General features: G+C 49.5%; 1 protein-coding gene across 8 annotated transcripts in view; it reads right to left on the bottom strand.

Moving 5' to 3' along the window:
• Positions 1–25,138, bottom strand: part of LOC146775830 (uncharacterized) — a 1,003,909-nt gene that overhangs the window by 654,824 nt on the left and 323,947 nt on the right. For all 8 annotated transcript variants that reach the window (XM_085637695.1, XM_085637697.1, XM_085637696.1 and 5 more), the window contains one exon: positions 17,639–17,752. In XM_085637695.1, the coding sequence (XP_085493821.1) occupies positions 17,639–17,752 (114 nt within the window). The remainder of the gene's footprint in view (positions 1–17,638; positions 17,753–25,138) is intronic.

The raw sequence follows: 25,138 nt of genomic DNA, 5'->3' as shown, positions 1-25,138 counted from the left end.
TTTTAGATGGTTCTTCCGAGATCATTAGACGAGGGTTAATCGAACTGGTGTTAGTAGGAGCTCTTTGATGGTGTGCTGGTCTGTGGTCCGGAACACTACAGTACAGTGTAGTCACATGGGAGACCCATGTGTGGCTGGCGACCCCATTACGCCGGTCGTGGCCGTGACTGGACAACCTATTGATATATGACCAAAATTCAGCCGGTCTGTTTGACATCAACAGGCTAAAAATATGCAACCATTGCGAGTCTTGCAGTTGCCTTTTATAGACCCATAGTTTTTTCCTGTGAGCTTTTCTTGCTAACAACCGGTTTTGAAATGTTTTATCATTACCCTCTCTTGTATGTTCACATTTGGCTTGTCTTAGGGCCTGTTTGCTTTGTGCAATTTTTTCACACCTTAGTTGAATTTTGCAGCACTCCCTTTCCCATCAGTCTTGCTGCTGGTGTGGTTTTTGCCTGACAAAAGGCGATACAGCACCGGCGCCAAGTTAGTCCAATTCTCAGCTATATTGCCAGCTGTAAAGTCTTTAGCGAGTGCGGGCCAATTGCTTTTCCAGTTTGACAGGCTATTTGTATCTATTTTGTTCCATTTTAGCCTTCTCGGGAGTACATGTATTTCCTCTCCATTAGAGTGGCCTAAGAGGGGAATGTGCAAGAGACTGGCAGTTTGCAGCGAGATGGCTATGGCCAATGGAAGATGGTCGCTGGTCTGTAGCACTGGGTTTCGGAGTTCTGCAGCTTGATCATACAGGCAGTTGCACGTGAAAATATAATCAATTGAGGTTTTGGTCTTCCCCGATGAAGCGTTATTCGTGGCGTAGTTGGTGAGTTGTGGGTCTTGTGTTGACCTTAATCTGTATGTGTTTAAAAATGTGTTTAATAAGGTCCCAGCCCGATCCTTGTGCAGTGATGCATCTTTTGCTGTCCCCAAGTTCTGGGTGTTAAAGTCCCCGACCAATACGATCCCACTATGAGTGGTTACTAAGCAAGTCTTCAAGTGTGTCTACCAAGGCCCTCATCTCATAATATCTTGGTTAATCTTTACAGTTAAAAAAACATTCAAGAGGAGAATTGTAAATGGACGGCCTTTCAATTTTAATCCCTGCAAGTAAATAGCTTGAACCATGTCCGTGGTTAACACGGTTTTAGCTTTTACATTACGGCCAATTTGTATAAATATGGATAAGCCCCCAGATGTCTTACCAAATATATTATACTTTTTCGCTGGCTGTTGGAATGCTACAAAGCCTGGAATGACCACTGGAGCGAGTAACCAGGTTTCCTGGAGACACAACAGATCCCTAGACTGTAAGAATTCGAATGCAGCTCTGTTTTGCAATGTAGTTTTTAATCCGTACCTGAGATGACTTTCATAGTGGTGATCATTCGACTCCTCCAGCAGTCGTTTCTTGTTGTGCTAGGAGCAATTTGGTTTTATGCATGTACGGGTCATTACAGCTCCATTTTGGGGCTTTCTAGATTGATCGATTTGTCCTCTTTCTGTTTGGTTGAAGTTTGGTGAGGGAAGTATTCTTAAGTTAAGAAACGCTGACATGCGGGGAACTGGTTTTGTCCCTCTTAAGATGGTCTTTCTTGGGGTTACTGTCTTTTTGTCATTTGGTCCACCTCCTAACATGTGTGGATAACTTTCCTCTTTTAGTATGTGCACACTGATCCCCCATTTTGCAAACTGATCTCTTTCTTGCATGATTTTGTAGGCTATTGAATTGTTTTTCCATTTTGATATTGTTGACTCTCTTGTTGTATTACTCCCCAGTACCTTGAATTGGACTTGAATGAGGTTTTCAGTCACAATGGAAGAGAGCACTGGGATATATCGCAGGATTTGTAAAATATTCGACCTGTTTAATATGTCAGAGCTTCAGCAAGATATTTATTCAGGTGTGAGAATTATGATGTTATTCTCCGATTCCCTTTGCACTTGAGCCCTTTAGCCGCCAGCGGGGGGTTGTATTTCCAAACTTTGAACCTTTGTTGTGGTTACTCTGTTGTCATCTAGGGTGGCCTCATTCCCCCATGTACTGAGGTTTTCAGCTGAAGGGAAGGATGTCCTTTTTCTGCCCCCAGCCTGTGGTGATGCAACCAGTTCTTGATTTTCTATGCACTGTTCTATAAGGTCAAAAACAACAGTTGATGGACAGAATGCAGAACAATGTCATACATTCACTCCAGTACAGAGATCTGGGCCTAATCCATCGTTTTTTTTGCTCCCCATACCATTCCAGTTTGAACCCAGCCATATGCAAATCAGTCTTGACCCTGTGCCTCATGGGCACAGTCCAGCCCGAACTGCCAAGCCAGGTCCTCCCTGGACTGGAAACAAGCATCCTAGGACCGGTTTCAGGGTTTCACCCCTCTTCAGCCAGGATAGCTTGATTCCAGTGGCATGGAGAGCACGGGACTCACGTCTGAGCATACCCGTCCCACTCGGGGTGACAAATGCAAAAACAAGCATTTGCAATACAATAGGTCTCGCACTTATAAGAGTTTGAGCTATTGGCATTGTAAAATTACAATGCCTTTTATTTATGTTTTGGTTTTAAAACAAATAAAAGGCATTGTCATTTACAATGTCAGTAGCATAAACTCGCTTAAAAGCAGTGTGTGGAGTGCAGCAGTGTGCGGCGTGCAGCAGTGTGCGGTGTGCAGCAGTGTGCGGCGTGCAGCAGTGTGCGGCGTGCAGCAGTGTGAGGCATGCAGCAGTGTGAGGCATGCAGCAGTGTGCGGCGTGCAGCAGTGTGCGGTGTGCAGCAGTGTGTGACGTGCAGCAGTGTGCGGCGTGCAGCAGCGTGTGGCGTGCAGCAGTGTTTCGTGTAGCAGTGTGAGGCATGCAGCACTGTGTGGCGTGCAGCGGCGTGCAGCAGTGTGCAGCGTGCAGCAGTGTGCTGCGTGAAGCAGTGTTGTGCAGCATGCAGCAGTGAGTAATGCAGCAGTGTGCAGCAGATCGGTAAATATTAACTTGTGCTCTCATTTCGACCCTGTGACCTAAATTTTTACGAGTGCCTAACATTTTCCTTCAGACCCACCAAGCAGCCACCCCTAGCAGACAGGGCTCATTGCCTAAAACTATCCTGGGATTTGAACCCGCGCCGCGGTCAGTAGTCACACACAATGGAAAAGTTAATACATCAAGCCGTTTTGTTTGAGCGAGTCGCGCGCGCCCTCCGCGGGTGATCATGGGTAAAGTGCGCGCGATTACACAGACGCACGCACCTGCTGTCCCTTTTCGCAGACGCTTTGATAAACAGATAAGCTGAGGGGTGTCGTGGGGGACTGACAGCTAACATTCTCGATGGGATATAATGCCGGAGAGACAGGGTGACGAGGGGCATGCTCTCCTCATACGTAATCTAGTCCATTGCCTTATTCTACCAGACACTTTCAATTTCTTTCCCTTTTGACAGTCAGTGAAAAAGTTCCGGGGAGTGAGACGTTTTTGAAAAGGAGAGCAGCGGTGATGTGTAGAAGTGGTTAGCACGTGAGGGAAACAGTCTCAGGCACGGATGGGAAAAAAACAGTGTGCATAGGACCAGGTAGGGACAGACGAGAACAGATTGAGCCACAAAAAAAAAATAGGTTGTGATATACATAAGAGGAAAGAAGCGATGATTAAGGGACAGAAATTGGGTTAAATCGCCGGGGACAGACGAAGAGATGGCGTAATGAATGGCCAGAACTGCCTGCTTTGGAACTGCGTGTGGGGGGAGGGGCGGCTAGATTCGAGGTGACAAGAAGGGCTGGGCGAGAAGGGAGGGGGGAATGTCAGCAACAGAGGAGCCCGCGAAAGTGAAAGTGATCGTGATTACGATCGCTACGGAGGAAAGACACATGGCGCTGCGCGCGTGCACGTTCACGTGCACTGTAGCTTTAGGCCACGGCAGCACTTTGAGAAGCCCACATATAAAATGTCTCTTCGAGCCTTTGGCTCGCGAGACCTAAAAATGCTTATTGATGTAATATATATAGCATGGAAAAAAGTAAAATAGAATGTACACTGGTATTGTTGTTCTTAGCGGCTGCGCCATTCCCTACGAGGCTGGACCTAGAGAGGTCTTTACAAAACATAATAAAAGCAGGGAGGGCTGAGGACAGCACTGAACCAACTTGGGGCAGGGATGAGAAGCAGCGTGAAGCATGGTGAAGGGAAGCACGGTGATGAGAAGCAGGGAGAAGGGAAGCACGGTGTTATGGGATGAGAAACAGGGTGAAGGGAAGCACGGTGTTTAGGAATGAGAAGCAGCGTGAAGCAGGGTGAAGGGAAGCACGGTGTTATGGGATGAGAAACAGGGTGAAGGGAAGCACGGTGATTAGGAATGAGAAGCAGCGTGAAGCAGGGTGAAGGGAACCACGGTGTTTAGGGGTGAGAAGCAGCGTGAAGCAGGGTGAAGGGAACCACGGTGTTTAGGGGTGAGAAGCAGGGTGAAGGGAAGCAGAACACGGGAGAGAACTAGAAAAAGTGCACTCCACAGAAAAGGCCAAATAAAGTTCTCTGGATGCGACATATGGAGGATTCTGTGTAATACATTTGTTCTTTTATGGATTTCAACAAAAATCATCAGAGGAGAAGTTTGAAAAATTCAAGACACAATGAATGATGCAGACAGACACACAAATAGGTTTCCCAAATGTGTGCTGCTGTACAAAGGGGGCTCGGTGCTTGTGCACGTTCACACGGAGAAACATTACAAATAAAGCAGTGTGACTGCAAACAAAATGAGCAAAGAAACCCTATGGGTAGATGATAGATGTTCCTTAATGCCCATCCAATTATCAGTCCATCATGGGAAAAACAGACCCTGGCCTCTCAGGTGGGAGCTGTGATGTTGTTTGTGTTAAGATTTCAAATGTTTCTTAATCTTGCCTTTCCTAAGAGTATTTGCTTTTTCACGGATGTTGTGTTTCTGGTTTTTCATGTGGCAAATTACTCCTGTGTATGGTGTATTGTGAAAAGGGTCGCCAGTAGATGTGTGTGATTTCAGGTTGTGGGTGGGTGTTTATAGCAGGCGTGATTGTGAGCCGTGGAGTTCAGGCCCAAGGCAGTGAGGATTTTTCAGATCCCCAAAGCAGGTGATAGAGGGGTTCAGAGTGGGTGCTCATCCAATCTTTGACCTCTCTGCAGAGCACACAGAGCAGTGGTGGGGTGTGCCAATTGTTGTGTGTGAAAGAGGCACACAGCTGTCCAAATATTGACAGGGCGAAAGTGAAAGAAAATGCAGTGTTTACATGTGAGTGGGTGCGGTGTGTGTGGGGGAGATCCGTAAAGTCAAGGAGATGCAAGGACGGACATGCAGGAGAGAGTGAAAACAGGACGCTGAAGAGAAAGTAGATGAGATGCGCAGATGGAGGGCTTCAGAAAGATGTAAGGAGAAGGGCGCAAGTGTCGCGAGACTGCAGAAGGGATGAAGGAAGAACGGGAGTGATTGAGACACTGCATGTCCCTTTCACAGGCCGTAGAAATGCTTCATTCACAGTCTGCTTAAAATCTGCGTATATTACAATGTAATGTAATATACTTGTTCTAGTGTGTAGCTCGTATAATCTTCTGAGCCCTGCGCAGCTCTGCCTCTGGGCTGGCCGGATGTTTGCCGTGTGCAGTCCTTATGCCATCCTGGGGTTCTCATGGTTTGAATCATGCCACGGCCTTTGTTGCCTGGGATGGTGCAAAGGGATTTTCTCCTGACCGAATAAAATAACTTGTTCCATAACTCTGCAGTGTCCAGTGAACTTAATATAAGGAAATATATAATATAGTATAACATATAATGTAATATAAACTAATGTAAAGTAATATAACTTAATGTAATGTAATATATTGAAATCTAATATAGTATAATATAATATGTAATATAACATATTGTAATGTAATATAACTTAATGTAATATATGTAATGTTATATAATTTAATGTAATATATACTGTAATATAATAGAGTATAATATACAGTGCAGCTCCTTGACTGAGGCACAGGCTTCCGTGCCGCTAGTGTCGACACTGCTGAAGGGCTGGGCGAGAAGGGAGGGGGGAATGTCAGCAACAGAGGAGCCCGCGAAAGTGAAAGTGATCGTGATTACGATCGCTACGGAGGAAAGACACATGGCGCTGCGCGCGTGCACGTTCACGTGCACTGTCGCTTTAGGCCACGGCAGCACTTTGAGAAGCCCACATATAAAATGTCTCTTCGAGCCTTTGGCTCGCGAGACCTAACAACAGTTGATGGACAGAATGCAGAACAATGTCATACATTCACCCCAGTACAGAGGTCTGGGCCTAATCCATCGTTTTTTTGCTCCCCATGCCATTTCAGTTTGAACCCAGCCACATGCAAATCAGTCTTAACCGTGTGCCTCATGGGAACAGTCCAGCCTGAACTGCCAAGCCAGGTCCTCCCTGGACTGGAAACAAGCATCCTTGGACCGGTTTCAGGGTTCTATAAGGTGGCGCCCTCCGCTATCTATTTTTAGTGGAGATTCGGGCTCATGTGGGGCTCTATTAGGCTTCTCGATAGTGTGACCAGCATCAAGATTTGTGCTTGTGGTTAATCTGATTGCTAATAATTTATTTGGCCGATTATCCTCGCAGTTTGAATTTGTAATTGATTTGAACAGTGGTATTTTGTTTGGCTGGTCTTTTCCTGGTCTATACTTTTGAAATATGGGATAACATTTCTGAGACTCCGGGAGGCTTTGTGCGTAGGCCTTCTTTGAGTTAGTTTTTTTACTCTGGCTACCGTGTAATGTGGCCAGGCCCAGCTATAATTCCTTTGCACGGCCACGTAGTTTTTTATTTTATGCTTGCTTCTTCCAAACGTTTTTTTGCTCTCCTTGATAATGCTTTGGCAGGTTCCATGGCTTCTTGCGAGTTATCTGAATGGTTAGTGTGTCTATGGGGGGTCTTGCCCATAACTGGTTCCTCATGATTGGGTGTATTTTGGCACGTTACTGATGCCAGCTGCGATGATGTCGGAGGTGTGTCCGGCCCTAGAGTAGGTTTGCTATCTTGAGTATCAATGTCCATTAAAGACTTGACTTCTGGTCTTAGGATGTGGTTCACGTACTTCGTTGTTGTTTGATGTAACAAAATGAGGGGGCTGTCAGCCCCTGTTGTGGCGTTGATACCATTATGTTCTGCATGATTTGGTGCTCTTTCAGCTATGTTTTGATTTGGTTGGTCTGTAAGCTTTAGTTATTATTGATGTTAAAACTTCTGGAAGAGAGCTAAACTTCTCGACTATTGGTAGACAAGAACACCCAGCACTTGTCTGCAGCTTCTAAAACTCCAAATTTCCTGCTAATGTGTCGATTTTACCTTCTATGTTGATCATAGCTGGTGCCTGCATTATGTCGATTTGAATTTTGAGTTTTTGTGTTTGCCAGGTGAGCGCCTTGATGGCCGTCGTCAATGTAGAGTTTATTAAGGATAACACATTGTTTTGATGGTAAGAGCCGCTTTGGGCTGTGCTCTTTGTTTCTGCAGTTAGTTGATGAGGATTTTGATCCCCCAAGTAGCTGTTCTCTCTCAGCTCTGTTCCCTGCGAGATTAAACTTTGATTGAAGGTAAGGAGTTTGATCGCTGATAGATATGAGGAGGAGGAGTGTGGCTCAATGGTTAGAGCGGCAGACCCTGATGCAGAGTTCTGGCCCGAGACCAGGGTTCAATTCCCGCCTCAGCGGGTCTTGGGCTTAATTTCCTCGGACCTGTCAATTCTCGCCTCGGCGTCCCGCGCTAGGATGCCTGGCCTCACCCTGGGGGTGCCCAGGAGTGGGCACTTCACAGGGAAAGGCCAGGAAGGGTTCCACAGCGGTATGTGTACAGCGCCTTGAGACCCCCTTGGGGGTGATACATTGCGCTATATAAGCACTACATTAAATTTTTTTACATTACATATGGTGACTGGGACAGTTTGTAATGAATTCCTCTGCCAGCTGCCTGTGGGGTCACAGTCTGCCCCGTGCATCTGCTGGTTTGACCTTGTTTGGGGACCCCAAAGCTGATGATATTTCCAGGACTTCTGGGTTTCCCTGCCCCGGTACATCTTGCCTTCCTTTCATAGAGCTCAAAGGCTGAAGATATTTAAAAGATTTCTGGATTTTCTTGCCCTAATGCATCTGGTCTCCTTTCCGGGGGCATACAAGGGTCTGTTCCATTATTCCGGGAGGAAGAATAGTTCCCGTCGTCCAATTTTTCAATGCTCTGTGTTTTTGGTTCCTAACGCGGGCCGTCTTTAACTTGTTGCTTCTCCTGTTTGTCCTTAACCGAATTTATCTTGGAGCCGGCCCTGGTTTTACTCATTTTGATGCCTGTTCTGCTCTTTGTCATTTCCCTCCCCTGCCATGCGTAAGCTTGTCTTTTTTTTTTTTTTTTTTTTTTTTTTTGAAACCGTTTATTGCAATCTCAAGTATATACAGGTATGGGCCTACAACCTTCCGGCCGGCCGCTAAGACAGAAGCAAATGACTTACATACAGTGAGACACTTGGCTTTGCAGAGACGCTAATACAGGAGGTAGTAACAACGTGGGCCACGTGACTCTGAGCCCACAGTACGGTTTCATTTTATACAACACAACAACATAAAACCACACCCGCAAGGCAACCCGCGATCGAGAGTGACGACATGTGCTCCTCAAGTGGGGGACCCCAACCATCCCAAGAAATCCAGAGAGGGGAAGGGAAACAGATCCGGGACTGGGAGAACACTGTGCCCGGGGCTGAGGGAGGGGGCCATCTAGGGGGATGGAGCTGGTGAGGCGGGTGGCAACAACGGCGGCTCGCAAATACCCCCGCGGTAGGCGTTCCAGGGGCCCCATATCTTCACCCATGCCCCAGGCTTACCCCGCGCCACATACACCACCTTTTCTCGGAACATGCACCAATCCATGTGTTCTTTCCAGGCCGACACCGCCGGGGGCCTCTGGGATCCCCACAGTTGGGCAATGTCCCGTTTAGCTATCATGTATCCCAGAGTCACCCATCGCATCTGCGGAACCGAGTAGTCGGTCGGTTCCCACACATTCAGCAAGCATCTCCTCGCTTCAGGCAACAGCGCGACATGCGTAACCGCTCGCAGGACCTCATGCACACCACGCCAGACTCGCTCCACCCTCGGACATTCCCACAGAATGTGCAAAAAAGTCGCCAAAGCACCACACTCACGCTTACACAACCCATCCTCGGCATAGCCCATACGCAGAAGCCTTGGCCCCGTCATATACACCCGGTGGAGTATCTTAAGCTGGACGAAGCGAAGGCGAGCCGGGATGGCCACCTCCTTCGGAGAGGCCACCGCAGAAATCCAGTCCTCGTCGTCCAGCTCCAGCCCATCGGCAACCCAAGCCTCGCGGAGGCCAGTCAGTAAGCCCGAGCGGTCATTTATCAATTTCTTATAAATGAGGGAGATCGTGCTGTCCGGAACGTGGCCATCTAGCACTCTATCCTCCAGGGGGGAGGACTCCGGGATGGAGGCCACGTCTGGGAAGACGGACCCCAGTGCGTGACGGACCTGCAGGTAGCGAAAGTATTCACTGCCCTGCAGCTGAAACTCCGCCTGCAGCGTCTCGAAGGTTTTGAATCCTCCCCTCGTCCAGAGATCCCCCACTGTTCTGATGCCTATCATGTCCCACCGCTCAAAGCCCTTCGAGGTCCACAAAGAGCCCAACTTCTCCGACGCATACAACGGTGACGCCCGGGTCAAACGGTCCTTCCATCCCATAGCTGCATTAGCCGCGTGCCATACTCGCACCATGACACGCGTGGGTCCCGTCAAGCGGGAATCGGGCACGCTAGTGTAGAGCGCTCGATTGTAGTCGCCACCGGGCAGGAGCATTTTGTCCATTTCAAATGCCGGGTTGAGGGCGGGCCCATAGAAGCCGTGATTAATTGCAGCTAACTGGGAGGCCCAGTAATACCGCTTAATATCCGGGAGGGCAATCCCTCCGTCGTACCACGGGAGCGTCAACTTTGCCAGGGCTATACGCGGCCTCCCGTCCCAGAACAGACGGCGCTGTAGACTTTCCACTTCACGGAAGTATCGCGCTGGGACCAAGTCCATGGTGTTCTGGAGAGCGTACAGAAAACGCGGCAGGGACATCATCTTGAACAATGCCGCCCGGCCGAGTGGTGAAAGCGGCAAACGCCGCCAACGCGCGACATCCTCCTTCAAGCGCTGGAGGGGGGGAAGCAAGTTTCGCTCGTAGCGGGCCACCGGGTCCAGCGTGATATAAACCCCCAGGTATCGAAATCCCTGCGAGGCAATCTGGATAGGACAGCCCCGAGGGAGGGCAGGAGCCTCCCCGGAAAGCACATAGACACAGGATTTAGCCCAATTGATGACAAGGCCTGAATTACGGCCAAAGGAGCGCAGAACATCGACCAGGACAATCAGTGATTTGCGCGGGGAGGCTAAGTACAAGAGGATATCGTCAGCATAGAGGGACACGCGGTCCTCATACTCGGGGGTCCAACGGAGACCACGGATGGAAGGGTGCCACCGCAGCCACTCCGCCAGGGGTTCCAAGGCCAGTGCAAACAGGAGCGGCGACAGGGGACAACCCTGTCGCGTGCCCCGTCCCAGCACGAATGGGGCCGAGACTCGACCATTCACCACCACCTGTGCCAATGGGTCCGAATACAACAATTTGACCCAACTGATGAATCCCGGCCCAAATCCAAATTTCGCCAGCATCGCCCAGATGTATGGCCACTCGAGCGTGTCGAACGCCATGGTGGCGTCCAAGGACGCCAAGATGGCCGGCTCCCGCATGAACGGAACACGCGCGAGCACCCCGTGCAAGCGCCGCAGATTAAGGGCCGTATTGCGATGGGGAATAAAGCCGGACTGGTCTTGGTGGACCAAGTCGCCCACCACGCCGACCAGCCGGTTGGCGAGTACCTTGGCGAGGATTTTAGGCTCCGCGTTCAAGAGCGAGATAGGCCGGTAGGACGTAACCCGGTCTCGCGGTCTCCCCTCCTTGTGGATAACCACGATGGTAGCCAGACGCTGGTCCGGCGGGAGGGAGCCCCGCGAGTGGGCCTCAAGGAACATTGCGCGGAGGTGGGGTGCCAGTACATCCGGTCGCAGCTTGTACAGCTCAATAGGAATGCCGTTCGGGCCCATGGCCTTGCCAGAGGCGACCGAGCGGATGGCGAGGGCAATCTCGTCCGAGGTGGGGGCGGTATCCATCAACTCCCTGTCCTCCATGGAGAGGGAGGGCAGCGCGATGTCACGCAGCAGGGCATGGGAATCCTCCTCCGGGCAGGGAGACACCGGGGAATAGACCTCGCGGAAATAATCCGCGAAGCAGGCGACTATACCTTCCGGCTCAGTAACACTTACACCATTCATTCTCTCAATCAGCGGGACCACACGACTAGCTCTCTCCTTCTTGTCCAACCACGCAATCAACTTGCCGGCCTTATCACCCACATCATACAATCGCCCCTGTTGCTCTCTGCTGAGGCCCCTGGCCGCCTCCGTGACGAGGGACCTATAGGCCGCCTGCTTAAGGTGGAGAACATGCAGCGCAGCGTCAGTCACCCCACCCCCCAGATCACCCTCCAATTCGGCAATTTCGGCCTCCACCCGGGTCACCTCCTCCTGTGCGCGCCTCCGGGCATGGGAAATGAAGGAGAGGGCCTCCCCTCTAAGTACTGTCTTGAAAGCCTCCCACAGGGAGATGGCCGACGGGACAGACCCCACATTCTCCTCAAAATACCGTTGCAAGGATTTGATCAAGTCAGCACGAATAGTGGGGTCGCGCAGGTACCAGGCATTGATTGGAGCTACCCTGCCCTCCCCCCTCGGGAAGACATCAAGGTGCAACAGGAGTGGGGAGTGATCTGAGATACCCCGCGCCAGATGGCGTACCTCCCCCACCCTCCCAGCATAGGCCGCCGGGACAAGGACATGATCAAGCCGCGAAAGGCTACCATGGGCACCCGAATGAAAGGTGTACTGCAGCTGAGTGGGATGCTTTAAACGCCAGCAGTCCACCAGTCCCAGTGTGTCTAAAAGCCCAGACAGCCACGCTTGTGCCCGGGGGAGGTCCCTAGGGGGATAACGATCCCTAGTCCCAGAAGCCACCGCATTGAAGTCCCCCCCAACCACCAGAAGCCCCCCCGGAAGGTCAAGCAGGAGGCGTCCCAGGTCCGCAAAGGTGGTGGACTGTAACCCCGGTGGGACGTACACTGAGACAAAAACGACTATCTTGCCCTCCATTCTCCCCACCAAGACTATGTAGCGTCCCCTCTCATCATGGCGCACCTCGTCTATTTCTAGCGGGAGCGAGGTCTTGACCATAATGCCCACTCCTCGTGAGCCGGATGTGAAGCCCGAGTGAGCCACCAAACGATAGCCACGTCGGTTCATGGCACAAAAGGAGTTACCAATGAGGTGTGTCTCCTGCAGGAAGACCACATCAGGCGAAATCCGTTTCAGATATTGCAGGACCACACCCCGCTTAATCCTATCACCCAGTCCGTTAACGTTCCAGGACAACAAAGTCAGGTCCCTATCCCCCATCACATACAGAAGCCATCATTTGTCCCCCCGAGAGCATCTCAAAAACACCAATACAGTGAAGGGTTTGCCTTGCGGTAGAAACGAAACACACCCCACCCCAACCCACCCATCCCAACAGAACTCCCCCCACCCTGCACCCCTGCATGAGCCCGAACAGCCCCCCCAAAGTGCAGTGTGCCTGTCGCCCCATAGAGAAGAAAACTAACTAGTCCCCCAGAGGAGGAGGGAGATCCCCCAAGAGACCCCACACGACCTCCACAGGAGGGGAACTTACCCTAACAGCCAATGGTGACAATGACACAGTCGAGAGCAAGGCCTACCATTAGTCCCTCAGTCCTGATCCTGTGGGCCCCCCCCACCAACCGCTCCCCCCCCACCCCCCCGGTCCCGATCTCCAGGCAAAGTGTCCAGCCAGTCCCCGGCCGCCTCGGGACGATCAAAAAAGTGCGTGCGGCCATCCACCTCCACCCTCAGCTTAGCCGGAAAAAGCATCGCGTATTTGAGATTCAGGTCCCGTAGGCGACGTTTGACACCGAGAAAGCTCAGTCTCTGCTTTTGGACCGCCGGAGTAAAGTCAGGATAGAAATTAATATCCATGTTGTCCAGTTTGACCGGCCCTTGTAGCCTGGAAGTCTGCAGGATAGCGTCTCTGTCCCGAAAATTGAAGATCCGGGCGATGAGAGGCCGCGGAGGGGCTCCGGCCTTAGGCCTACCCCCGGGGACCCTGTGGGCACGTTCCACTGCAAAGAATTTACTCAGCCCCCGAGGCTGAAGATGGGTGAGGACCAGGTCCTCCACGAACAGATCCGCTGCCTCCGCCTCGCGCCCCTCCGGCACCCCGATAATGCGGACGTTGTTTCTCCGGGCCCGACCCTCGGAATCCTCCAGTCGACGATTCATCAGGGCGCTCGCCTGGCCAAGCCTGCGCACCTCCTGTTGGAGGGCCGCCACGTCAGTTGTGAGGCCCGAGGTAGAGTGGGCCAAAGAATCGACCCGGTCATTTGTTTTTGACAGATCGGCTCTCACGAGGCCCACGTCCACGAGGACCGAGTCGATCTTCTGCGCCAGAGTGTCAAAGCGCTGGTCCACCGAGGCCTTCATCTCGGCGATGGCGCCCATGACGTCTCGGAGGGTCAGGTCCGTGGGCAGAGCAGGAGCATCAGTCGGGCCCGTAGGGGACCTACGCAGCGCCTCTGGAGATCCCTTCTGGAGGGTGTAGCGGTCCATGTTGTTGGATTGATGGGCCGCGACACGACGGGTCGACTTCACCTTAGCCCGGTCGCCATCTTGTTTTGTGGCCATGGTCGCGGTCCCCAAATCGAGCCAATCTCCTCAAAAAGGGGGTAGACAATCCCGTTCAAGGGCTCCGGGGGGGGCGACCACCGCTCCGCAGGACAGACCGTAGCCGGCGGGCCGGCCGGGCACCCCAACGAGGTCACACAACCGCACACCGCTCCGCAACCCCACCTCGCCTGGCAGCAAGGAGGGCGCAAAAGCGAAAGTGAAAGCGCGGGGTACGCGAGTCGCCCAGCCTTGCCCGCCGCTGTTGTTCAACTTGTCGCCGGATCGCCCCACAACTCCAAGACGGGGGGCCGGTGTGGAGAAGGCCGCAAACCTCAATCGGTGCTCCCGCCGGTGTCCGAAGTCCGAATTGAAAACGGAAAACGGGCGTCACCTCAGCTCGGGTTCACAAACACAGTCCCCTCATCTAGGACAGGATTCCGCCAGGATTTATGTAGGAGGTCGCGGAGGTCCTCGGGAGCCTCGCACCTACGCAGCCATCTTGGTTGCGCGCTAGGCTCCTCCCCCGTAAGCTTGTCTTTGATTCCCTCGTGCGATCCTGTCCCCAAGTTTATACGGTAATTTGTAAATCGATTTCCAGCTATATACCATATGTTTGTCCTCTTTAAGTACCAAGGTTTTACGCGCTTTTTGTATGGTAGCACTTCGCTTGATCACTCCTTTTCTAATTTTCCAATTGTCCAGGGTTTTGTTTGATGTCATTTGGGATAGATGGGTCAGATTGTTTGGTGAGATTTTCAAGGCCGTGCGGGGCAGGAATCTGGTGTTCACTTCATCCTATGCCCTGCTCACACGACTGACAGTTTAGGGTGAGCGCAAAACACGGACTGGACGAGCTAGTCAGGAGCAGTACCAGGAGCTGGAGCAGTGCCACTGTGTTTGAGTCAGAGCAAGCAGGGCGGGATCCGGAGCGAGCAGGGCACACTGGTGAGCCACAGACTGCACCCAAGGTATATTATTTTACCAGCAATGTCAAATGTAGTGAATAAGTACTAGGTTAATCTTGACAAAATGGATTGAAAGTTCTTCTGTGCGAGGTTGCTATTTTGGAGCTAGTCAGTGTTAGGTTGGTGAATTATAGTTATTAGTCTGCTGGTTTGTATGATGTCATGGTATGCATGAGTTTATAGTTTGTGAATAAAGTTTTGTTATATTGATGTCCCGTTAGATCAAAGTCATATTTATTGAAATAATATGTGCTTTCATCCTTGTTGTCAGTTGTGATATTCATTACAAAAGTTCCCAAAATAACAGATTTATGTAATTTGTGGTATAAAAATTATATAGTTCCTGTTATGTAGTTTATTCTATTTCCCAAGCGTTGATAATGTAGGCACTAACCTAGTTCCCGAGTCTGGTGCGAAAGGAAATAATTATAACAGGGAAGGCAACATATATTTACAAATGACAGTAAGTATACAAAGTGCTGAAAATAAACACGTAAGCATCATAAATCTTTCAAAAGTGAAATTAGCATATTTATTTATTTTTATATGAGCAATTTTGCAGTCGTGGAATTGACTAGAGTAGATTTTGAGCATTGGCCAATCTGATAACAAAATCATTGACCTCCTCCCAGGAAAGGGTTTGTTTCTGGGCCCAGGGAGGAAAGGCTCCCACCGCAGGTGTCCAGAAACTCGTCTTGGGGTGTCAGGCTGGTGTTCACCAGTCAGGAACCCATCAGCTGTTGGTTTGGTTCAGGGGTTCCCTCTAGAAAGGACCCCTGAGTGCATGGAATAATAAATCTGACACTGTAATCAGTGCAGGTTTATTATTCTCAGATGTTTGATACCAAACATCCCAGGATTCAGTTAAGCCATTATGGTGCTAGGAAACTAGTAATGACCCGTTTCTGGAATGTATACTCATGGTGGCTTAACTGGGCACTTATATTATCTTAGAATGGCCTTAGATATTATAGGGACCTGTCTGCTCATGCAGGAATGTGTGCCATGTTGACTCTTCACTTTTAGCTGCACCACAACAAGAAGGCTACACTGGTAGTTGTGCTTGATTGTGGTGAGAGGTCTGAGGGGTGCATAATATATGCCTCAGTGGCCTTTTCCTAGCTACCATGCCCTTAGTACCATAGGTACCCCTTACTAGGGACTTGCATTTAGGCCAGACAGAGTTGTGCCAACTGGGGAACCAATGGTACAGGTTGGGGAAAGAACACACGTCCTGGGGAACTGATTGGCAGGTACCCAAGGCACACTCAGTCAAATTGCATCAGGTAGCTGGCAAAAAGTTAGGGGGCAACCATGCAGAAAGGGTACTTTCATACACATGGTGATTCATTATCCAGGGACAGTGGTGTACCAGATAGTCATTATTTGTCATTAGTTCCCCTTTAGCCATAAAAAACAACATTCTAAACATGCGTCATTTTAAAACTGTGCTTGTCCTTGCTACTCATATTTGATTGTGAGCCTGTATCAAGCTTCTCATCAAAAGATAAAGGAGCAAAGGCATTGGGATAACGAAGGGTCAGGTGTATTATTACATTGCATAACATAGTCTCAATTTGCGACCAGTATTTTTCCTGCCTGTGTGGACCCAAACTATGTACAAATTCCAAAACTGAATGAGTCACAATTAATATTCATGAGGTAGGTCGCAAATAGCGACTCGATTCGATTGGACACAATCACAGGGATAATGATCTGCAAGGGTCAGCAGACCACCATGTCGCTGATAGCTTTTCAAATGAAGATTATTATTATTATTTTTTTAAATCGGTATAGAGTCCAAACCCATTTTAGAAGCTGTTAAAATATTGCTGTTTCCTAAAATGGGTTTAGTAAATAGCAGAAAACATTTCTGCAGGTGTATACAGCTATTTGGACTGTTTGCGACCATAAAAAGTTTATACAACTTGCTTTATATCTGCACAAGATCAGACAGTTTGGTGAAGCTGAAGAACCAAAACTATCATTTTTACTTGTTCCCAGGATCTTGGTTTTCCTACTACATTTTGATGAGTGAACCAAAAGACTATGTTCAGTCTTCAAAGACATAATATCCAATGAGCAGGTGTTGGGTTCCAATCCAGTTTTATTATCACACACTACTACAAACTCTAAGCAAATTTTAAATTTGTCCAATCTTGTGAAGATATCCAAAGACAGAAAATTAATGTCTAAGATTTCACAACTTAGTGCCATTCAGAGACCAGGATCACAAACCATTCCCCCTGGTTCCACAGTTTCCAAAACGCCCACTAGATTACTGATGTGGGTGTGGTTCTGCTAGTGAGATGCAAAGAAGGCTGTCCCCAGGGGTATGACACTGTTGGCGGCCAAGCTCAGATTTTAATGCACTGTTTATTATCAGCATATTTTGTTAAAGTGGTAAAGGTGTGGTTAAAAGTAAAAAACGAATTATCTAGTTCCTTCCCTCCTCTATCCCTCCACTATCCTTTTCAAACCAAATAACAGACTAACATGTCCACAGCTCAAATTTATTTCATATTTCCCCAGACTAATTCACCAATAATTCTTTTTTAGTTCTGGAATAGCGTGCTATTCGCCTAAAAGCGCTTCAACACCTCATCAGGGGTAGCAAGCGCTACATAAATGCAAACCTTTTCCCTCTTCTATCTCTCCACTATCCTTCTCAATCCATATCCACCGCTCAAATTAGTTTCATATTTCACTATAATAATTCACCACTAATTCTTTACGGGTTCCGGAGTAGCATGCTACTCGCAGAAAAAGCTCCTCAACGCCTTCTCAGGGGTAAAAAGCGATATATAAATGCAATTACAATACAATACAGTTCATATTATTGCCTACTTACTTGACTTGGTACTGTGAAGACACCTTTTTTTTTCAGGGATGTGACCCTTAGTGAAATAGGATTCTTCGTCATCTTTAATTCTCAACAGAATGTCAGGGTTCACAATTTTGTAACCTGTAAAAAGGATGTATGGTCACAATTAAAATAATAACCATTTAACAACGAAGACAACCTCTTTAGCTACAGTGCGTGAAAGAAGTTTCAATAGGGTATGAACATATGACCGTTGTACTTTGAAAGAAAATAAATCATTCTTCCTCAAGTAAGTAAGAAGCTGGAAACAATTTAATTCACTGTACTTCTAATATTGATTCACAAGCACCAATATCTTTTAGATTACATTTTGAAAATCCAAACCAAGACAAAGATTCTAAACTTAAATTTATTAGCAGCATGTGAATAACTGCTGAACTCGCATATTTTCACCATCTATAGTACTTGACCCAAATGAATATGCTACTTACCAGTATGCATCTGTTCTTGGCATGTAGGGCTGCTGACATTCATATCTGTGCATAGATCGCTGCCTAGTGTTGGGTCCGGATGATTGCACATTGTTGTCCTGGAAGAGTCTTCGAAGTATCACGAGATAGGTGACTCCTCACCTGGACCACAGTGCGCATGGGCATCCTCTCCATCCTTAGATTGTTTTTCGCCATTGTGGCAGTGATGGAGTAGATACAGTAAGTGATGACCATGCTATACAGTAATTCTGAGTGCTGCAGCCGCTACAGGCGCCGGGGAGGAGGGTGGGCGATATGAATGTCAGCAGCCCTACATGCCAAGAACAGATGCATACTGGTAAGTAGCATATTCAGTTCGAGGCATGTGGGCTGCTGAATTCATATCTGTGCATAGAATACATAGCAGTTCCTCCATTAGCGGCGGCTACCCGTGCCAGCTGCAGCAGTCTGAAAAAGAGTTTTGAGAACAGCCTGTCCTACAGCTGCCTGCTGTTTTGAGTGTACATCTACACAGTAGTGTTTGGTAAATGTATGTATAGTGGACCATGTGGCTGCTCTACATATTTCCTGTAAAGGAATGTTTCCTAGGAAAGCCATGGACGCCCCTAACTTTCGTGGTGAGTGGGCTCGTGGGGGAATCGTTAATGTGCGTTTAGCTTTTTGATAGCAAATTTGAATACATTTAACGATCCATCTGGCTATCCCTGCTTTGGAAATGGCGTTGCCCTTGTGTTGTGGAGAAAAGGCAACGAAAAGTTGTTTTGTTTTACTAAAGTCTTTAGTTCTGTCTATATAGTACATGAGGGCCCTCTTTACATCTAGTGTATGGAGCATTCTCTCTGCGACATTTTGTGGATTTTGAAAGAAAACAGGCAGTTCAATAGTTTGATTCATGTGGAACTGCGATATCACTTTGGGCATGAATTTGGGGTTGGTACGTAGTACAACCCTGTTTGCGTGAACCTGTATGAATGGCTCTTGAATGGTTAGTGCCTGGAGCTCACTAACTCTTCTTAATGAAGTGATTGCCACTAAGAAAGCTACTTTCCAGGTGAGGAATTGAATCTCACATGAATGGAGAGGTTCAAAGGGTGGACCCATTAATCTGGTGAGGACCAAATTAAGGTTCCACACCGGTGCCGGTGGGTGTCTTGGGGGAATTACTCGTTTGAGTCCCTCCAAGAAGGCTTTGATGGCAGGCACTCTGAATAAAGAGAGGTGCTGCCTGTTTTGGAGATAGGCTGCTATTGCGGTTAAATGGATACGTATTGAGTTGTATGCCAGATTGCATCGGTATAGGTGTAGGAGGTAACAGATGATGTTTTGAGTGGATGCGTCCAGCGGGTTAATGTCATTGTTGTTGCAGTAAATGACAAACCTTTTCCATTTAGCCGCATAGTAAGCTCTGGTAGTGGGTCTCCTGGCCTCCTTGATGATATCCATACAGTCAGGTGGCAGGTTTAGGTAGCCAAACTCTAAGACTTCAGGAGCCAGATTGCCAGGTTCAGCTGTTGCGGATCTGGGTGCTGAATCTCGCCATGGTTTTGGGTTAAAAGTGCGGGTTTGATCCGCATCCTTTGATGCGACACCACGGAAAGTTCTAGAGAGGTGGTGTACCATGGTTGGCGCGCCCATGTGGGAGCAACTAGGATGAGTGTTAGTGAGTGTTGTCGCAATTTGCGTGCCACTAGAGGTATTAATGGCGCTGGGGGAAAAGCGTACGCAAATCTGCCGGACCAGTTCCTCCATATCGCATTGCCCTGTGACTGTGGATGTGGGAACCTGGCGGCAAAGCTTTGGCATTTTGCGTTTTCGTTTGTGGCGAATAGGTCTATCTCTGGATGACCCCACTGTTGGAAGTACGGTTGGAGAACTGACGGATGTAGCTCCCACTCGTGCATCTGGTGGCTGTGTCTGCTGAGCAGATCCGCCATCTGGTTGTCCTTGCCGGGGAGGTGTTCCGCCATGAGGAATATGTTCCTCTGAATGGCCCACTTCCACATGCCCTGAGCCAGATGAGACAACTGTGGAGAGTGTGTTCCTCCCTGCTTCTGTATGTAGTACATGGCAGTCATGTTGTCCGTCCGGATCAACACGACTTTGTTGCACAAGTGTACTTTGAATGCCTTCATGGCTAGGAAGATTGCCATCAGTTCCAGAACGTTGATGTGCATCTTCTTTTGTTGCGTTGTCCATAGTCCCTGCACTGTGTAAGTGAGTACATGAGCTCCCCAACCCTGGAGAGAGGCGTCCGCTGTCAGTATTATTTGTGGAACAGGCCGTTGGAACGGTCGGCCCTTGCAAAGGTTTTGTGGATTCCACCAATGCAGAGAGTTGTATGCCCGACCGCTCACCAACACTAGGTCTTTTAATTGCCCGTGAGCCTGATTCCATTGACGTGCCAAGCACTCCTGAAGCGGGCGCATATGTAGTCTCGCGTGCGGGACTATGAAAATGCAGGAGGCCATCATGCCTATCAACTGCATGAACACTCGCGCAGGAAGGGAGTGTTGAGGTTTGAACTTTGAGATCAGCAGTTGTATGCTGTTGATCCTCACTAAATTCGGCTGAGCTGTGGCTGCCAGAGTGTTTATGGTAGCGCCCAGGTACTGTCGTACGTGTGCGGGTTGGAGATGTGATTTTGGGTAATTTAGTGAGAATCCCAGACTGTGAAGAAGGTGAATGGTGAGGGACATGTGGGTGGCACATTGCTGGGCTGACTTTGCCTGAACAAGCCAGTCGTCCAGGTAAGGGAAGACGTGAATGTGTTGTCTCCGTAGATGTGCCGCCACTGTTGCTTGGCACTTGGTAAAGACCCTGGGTGCTGTTGTTACTCCGAAGGGGAGAACTTTGAACTGAAAGTGATGGCCTTGAATAGTGAACCTGAGATATTTCCTGTGTGAAGGGTGTATGGGTATGTGGAAATACGCATCTTTTAGGTCCAGTGTGGCTAGGAAGTCTCCCTGACTGAGTAGCGGGAGAACCTGCTGTAGGGTGAGCATATGGAAATGCTCTGAGAGAATGTATTGGTTTGAGGGGTCTCAGGTCTAGTATAGGTCTGAGCGACCCGTCCTTTTTTGGGATTAAGAAGTACAGAGAGTACACCCCTGTCCCTTGCTGGTTGACGGGCACGACCTCTATTGCACCTTTTTGCAGCATACTCAGCACTTCCTGCTGCAATAATGCCAAGTGCTCTACGGACATAGGACGGTGCTTTGGCGGTATGTTGGGTGGAGTGGACGTTAATTCGAGACAGTAACCGTGCTGGATAATGTCCCTGACCCACCTGTCTGTGGTGATGGTTTTCCACGCTGACAGGAACTGTTGGAGTCTCCCCCCGACAGGTGTTATGTGGTCGGGGGGCAGGGAGAGGGCGTCACTGTTTGTTTTTGGGGGAGGACCTGGTGTTGCTGTAACCACGTCCTCTGCCCTTGGTGCTGGAGCCACGATATCCACCTCTGTTGGTTTTATCATAGGGACTTTGTGTGCCCCCTTTAGTGTACTGCTGCTGTGACCCCTGGCCTCTAGCTGCTCCTCTATTCCCGGGGCGACGAAAGGAGCCACTACGAAACTGCTGCGTCTGCAGAGCCCCCATTGATTTCGCAGTGTCAGTGTCTTTTTTAATTTTCTCGAGGGTAGTGTCAACTTCAGGGCCAAATAAATAGTCTGGGTTGACCGGTTGATTTAGGATATTGTTCTGAATCTCTGGCTTGAAGCCTGAGATTCTCAACCATGCATGCCGTCTCAACATGACGCTTGTGTTGATTGCCCTCGCCGCTGTGTCGGCTGCATCCAGTGCGCACTTGATGGATGCATTGGTAAGGAGATGTCCCTCTCTAATAAGGATCTCCGCTGCCTCTTTATATTCATCTGGCAAATGTTGGAGTAGTGATTCGAGTGTGTCGTAGTGGGACCTATCATAACGGGCCAGGAGTGCCTGTGTGTTGGCAATGCGCCAGATGTTCGCTGCTTGCGCTGCAATCCGTTTGCCTGATGTCTCCAGCACTTTGGACTCCTTCTCTGGGGGAGGAGCATCACCTGTTGTTTGTGAGTGGGCTCTCTTGCGAGCATTAGCAACCACCATGGAGTCCAAAGGTAACTGACCCCTAATGTACATAGGGTCTCCGGGTGCAGGCTTGTACTTTTTTTCAATCCTGGGGTTTAGCACCCGTGCCCTGGTTGTTTCCTTAAAAATGTCTTTTGCAGGTTTGAGAACCCCTTTTAACATGGGCAGAGTCTTGACAGTTCTTTCGGAAGAGGCGAATGTGTCCACCAAGAAGTCTTCTTCGACAGTGTCAGAATGGAGTTCTACTCCATGATTGGCAGCAGCCCGTTCTATGAGGGCATTGAAGGCAGCAGTGTCCTCTGTGGGAGATGTCTTTATGTTATAAAGCTGCGTGTCATGGGTATCTGGTGCGGTACCCTGGTCTGTGGGGTCATCCCATGCCTGATCTGGGTCTTGCAGGTGATCATCAGGATCGATATCCCCAGGGTAGGTGGTATCATCCCCTACATAGTCCTCTACTGCGTCTGCCTCTGAAGGCGTCGGAGAAAAGGACGGTGGATCCTGATGGAAGGGTTGAAAGTGTTCATGAAGCACTGGCTCCGACCCTGCCGGCAATTTGTGTTTGAGAGGAATTTTATAGGAGTCCAATCCCCTCTCTGGCGTGATTTTCCGCTTGTGGAGCATCAACCGACCAGTGTTGGCGTCGATAAATTGTGGCTGTGAAGGCTCGAGATCTGTTTGTCCAGTGGATGGGGACTGTGTCTGGCGGACACGTGTCCGAATCTCGAACAGTTTCGGCGCCGTAGGCGTTGGCAACCCAAACGCGATGTTGGTCGGCGCCGAGGGTGCTTTGGAAGCCTTGTGCATGTCGGGACCCGACGTAGAGTGGAGGGCTGCCCGTTCTCTGATGCGTTGCAACGATGCCGAGACCTGTTGCACGGTGAACACAGATGGCTCTTTGGAACCGGTCGGCACCTTGGAGGTAGGTGTCGAAGCGGCCCCCGACTTCTTTGCAGTCATGGGGTCATCGATCCGAAGGGAGGTATTGACGCTCGTTGGAGTCGATGACTTGGCAGGCGCCGCCGTCTTAGACGTCGACGTAGACGGGGTGGCCACCTTGACTTTGGTGGTTGGAGCCGATGTCTTCGGTGCCAGAGGCCGAGGCGCCTTGTGGGGTCCGAGGGCCTTCTTCTTTGGCTCGGCAACCGTATCCGCTGCGGTGAGCTCGGCACCGAAATCCCTTTTTGTGTGGTCGGAGCCGATGACCTTTGCCGGCGTCGAAGGAGTGGAGGGCTTTGAGGCCTTCGAGCCGATCACAACCAGTTTCACTTTCGGTTTCGATGGAACTGGTGCGATGGATGGTTTCGGTTTCGCTGAAGGGAATCCAGTCATCTTCGACAATAATGGCTCTTGCGAAATGTTCGAGGCCGGGCCTGAAGGCGGGGCCGAAGAACCGTGAGATTGATCTCGGGTAAGGCCCGAAGGCGATCCCTCGACCTGAGCCTCATGACGACGTATTTTGTCGGCCTCCGTATCGACGGGTTGGCCTAGCTCCTCGCTGGAGCTATCTTCCTCGGCCCCAAAGGCCTCATCGTAGTCTCCTACCTCGTCGATGACTTCTTCTCTCTGAAAGATCACCTCATCGTCGTCTTCCGATCGGGAATCGTGTTCGGAAGCGGGGCTGGAGTCTACATCTTCCACGCTCTCGGCATCCTCGTCTTCGGTGCTAAAGATGTTGGCCGGGGCAGGCGCCGATTGCTGCGCCTCCAATCTCGCTGCCCGTCGATTCCGGAGAGTCTTCTTTGAGCGGAATCGGGCACAGGCCATACATTTCGACTCATCGTGATCCGGTGAGAGACATTTGTTGCATACAGGGTGGACGTCGATGTGTGGGTATTTCGCGTGGCATAAAGGACACCTTTTGAACGGAGTCCTCGATTCCATCGTCGATCGAAGTTCGATGTTCGGACCAAGCGGATCCGAAAAGCTGGAAGAAGGTGCTAAAGCACTAAAGAAACTATTCGATACCGAACGGGAACAGTACCGACGATAACTAAAGGCCTTTTGGCCTTAAACTGAAATTTCCTAACTTGAGCTAAGATAAGCACATCCGAACCCAATGGCGGAAAAAAACAATCTAAGGATGGAGAGGATGCCCATGCGCACTGTGGTCCAGGGGAGGAGTCACCTATCTCGTGATACTTCGAAGACTCTTCCAGGACAACAATGTGCAATGATCCGGACCCAACACTAGGCGGCGATCTATGCACAGATATGAATTCAGCAGCCCACATGCCTCGAACTTACTTCATTCCGCATGTTTCAATATCTGACTTCCCCCGAAAAGCTCTTGGCTGCTTCCCTGACAGATTTGCAATTTGTAAATATCAATACAAATATGGCGTGATTCACGACTTGGCAGTCTTTCAATATGGTGTAGCAGACTGTTTGATATTTTAGGAAGCATTGTTCATGTGTACAGTGCATATACACCTATACTCCAGAGCAGAAGTAATATCACAAAATTGTAACTGCATCTCCGTCCAATAGATAAGGAGTATGTTACTTACCCTGAAAGCATCTATTCATAGTGTAGTTGTGGTATCTTAAGGTTGGTGTATGTACAAACCAGCCTTGGTGGGTCCCATGGTGGAGCAAGACCTCTGACCTCACAGCCAGAAACCTGCTCTCTCCCTCTGCAGCTCCGCTGCTGTGCTGTGCCGATGCCCTGTGCAATGCTCGGTGCTGGTAGGGGTTCGAGCCACTGTCTAAATTGTATTGTACCCGTTTTTAGTCCTTCTGCAGTTGTGCCCTGTACTTTAGTTAATTGTTGTTGCCTTACATTTACTGTACCCTTTATTTTTTGACTATATTGTTGCATTGCCTTATTGTGCCATTCTGTTTTGCCTTATTGTGGCATTCTCTGTTTGTTGCACTCTCTGCCAGTTTCCCGCTTCCTTTCCCACCGCTGCTGCCCCCCTGGCCCCTCCCCCCCAGCCAATTCCCACACCCACCTCCACCTCCCTCCCC

The sequence above is a fragment of the Triturus cristatus genome, chromosome 12 (assembly GCF_964204655.1).
Source record: "Triturus cristatus chromosome 12, aTriCri1.1, whole genome shotgun sequence".
Taxonomy (NCBI): domain Eukaryota; kingdom Metazoa; phylum Chordata; class Amphibia; order Caudata; family Salamandridae; genus Triturus; species Triturus cristatus.
Note: the sequence above shows the minus strand (reverse complement) of the source record. Positions and strands in the feature narration are given on the sequence as shown.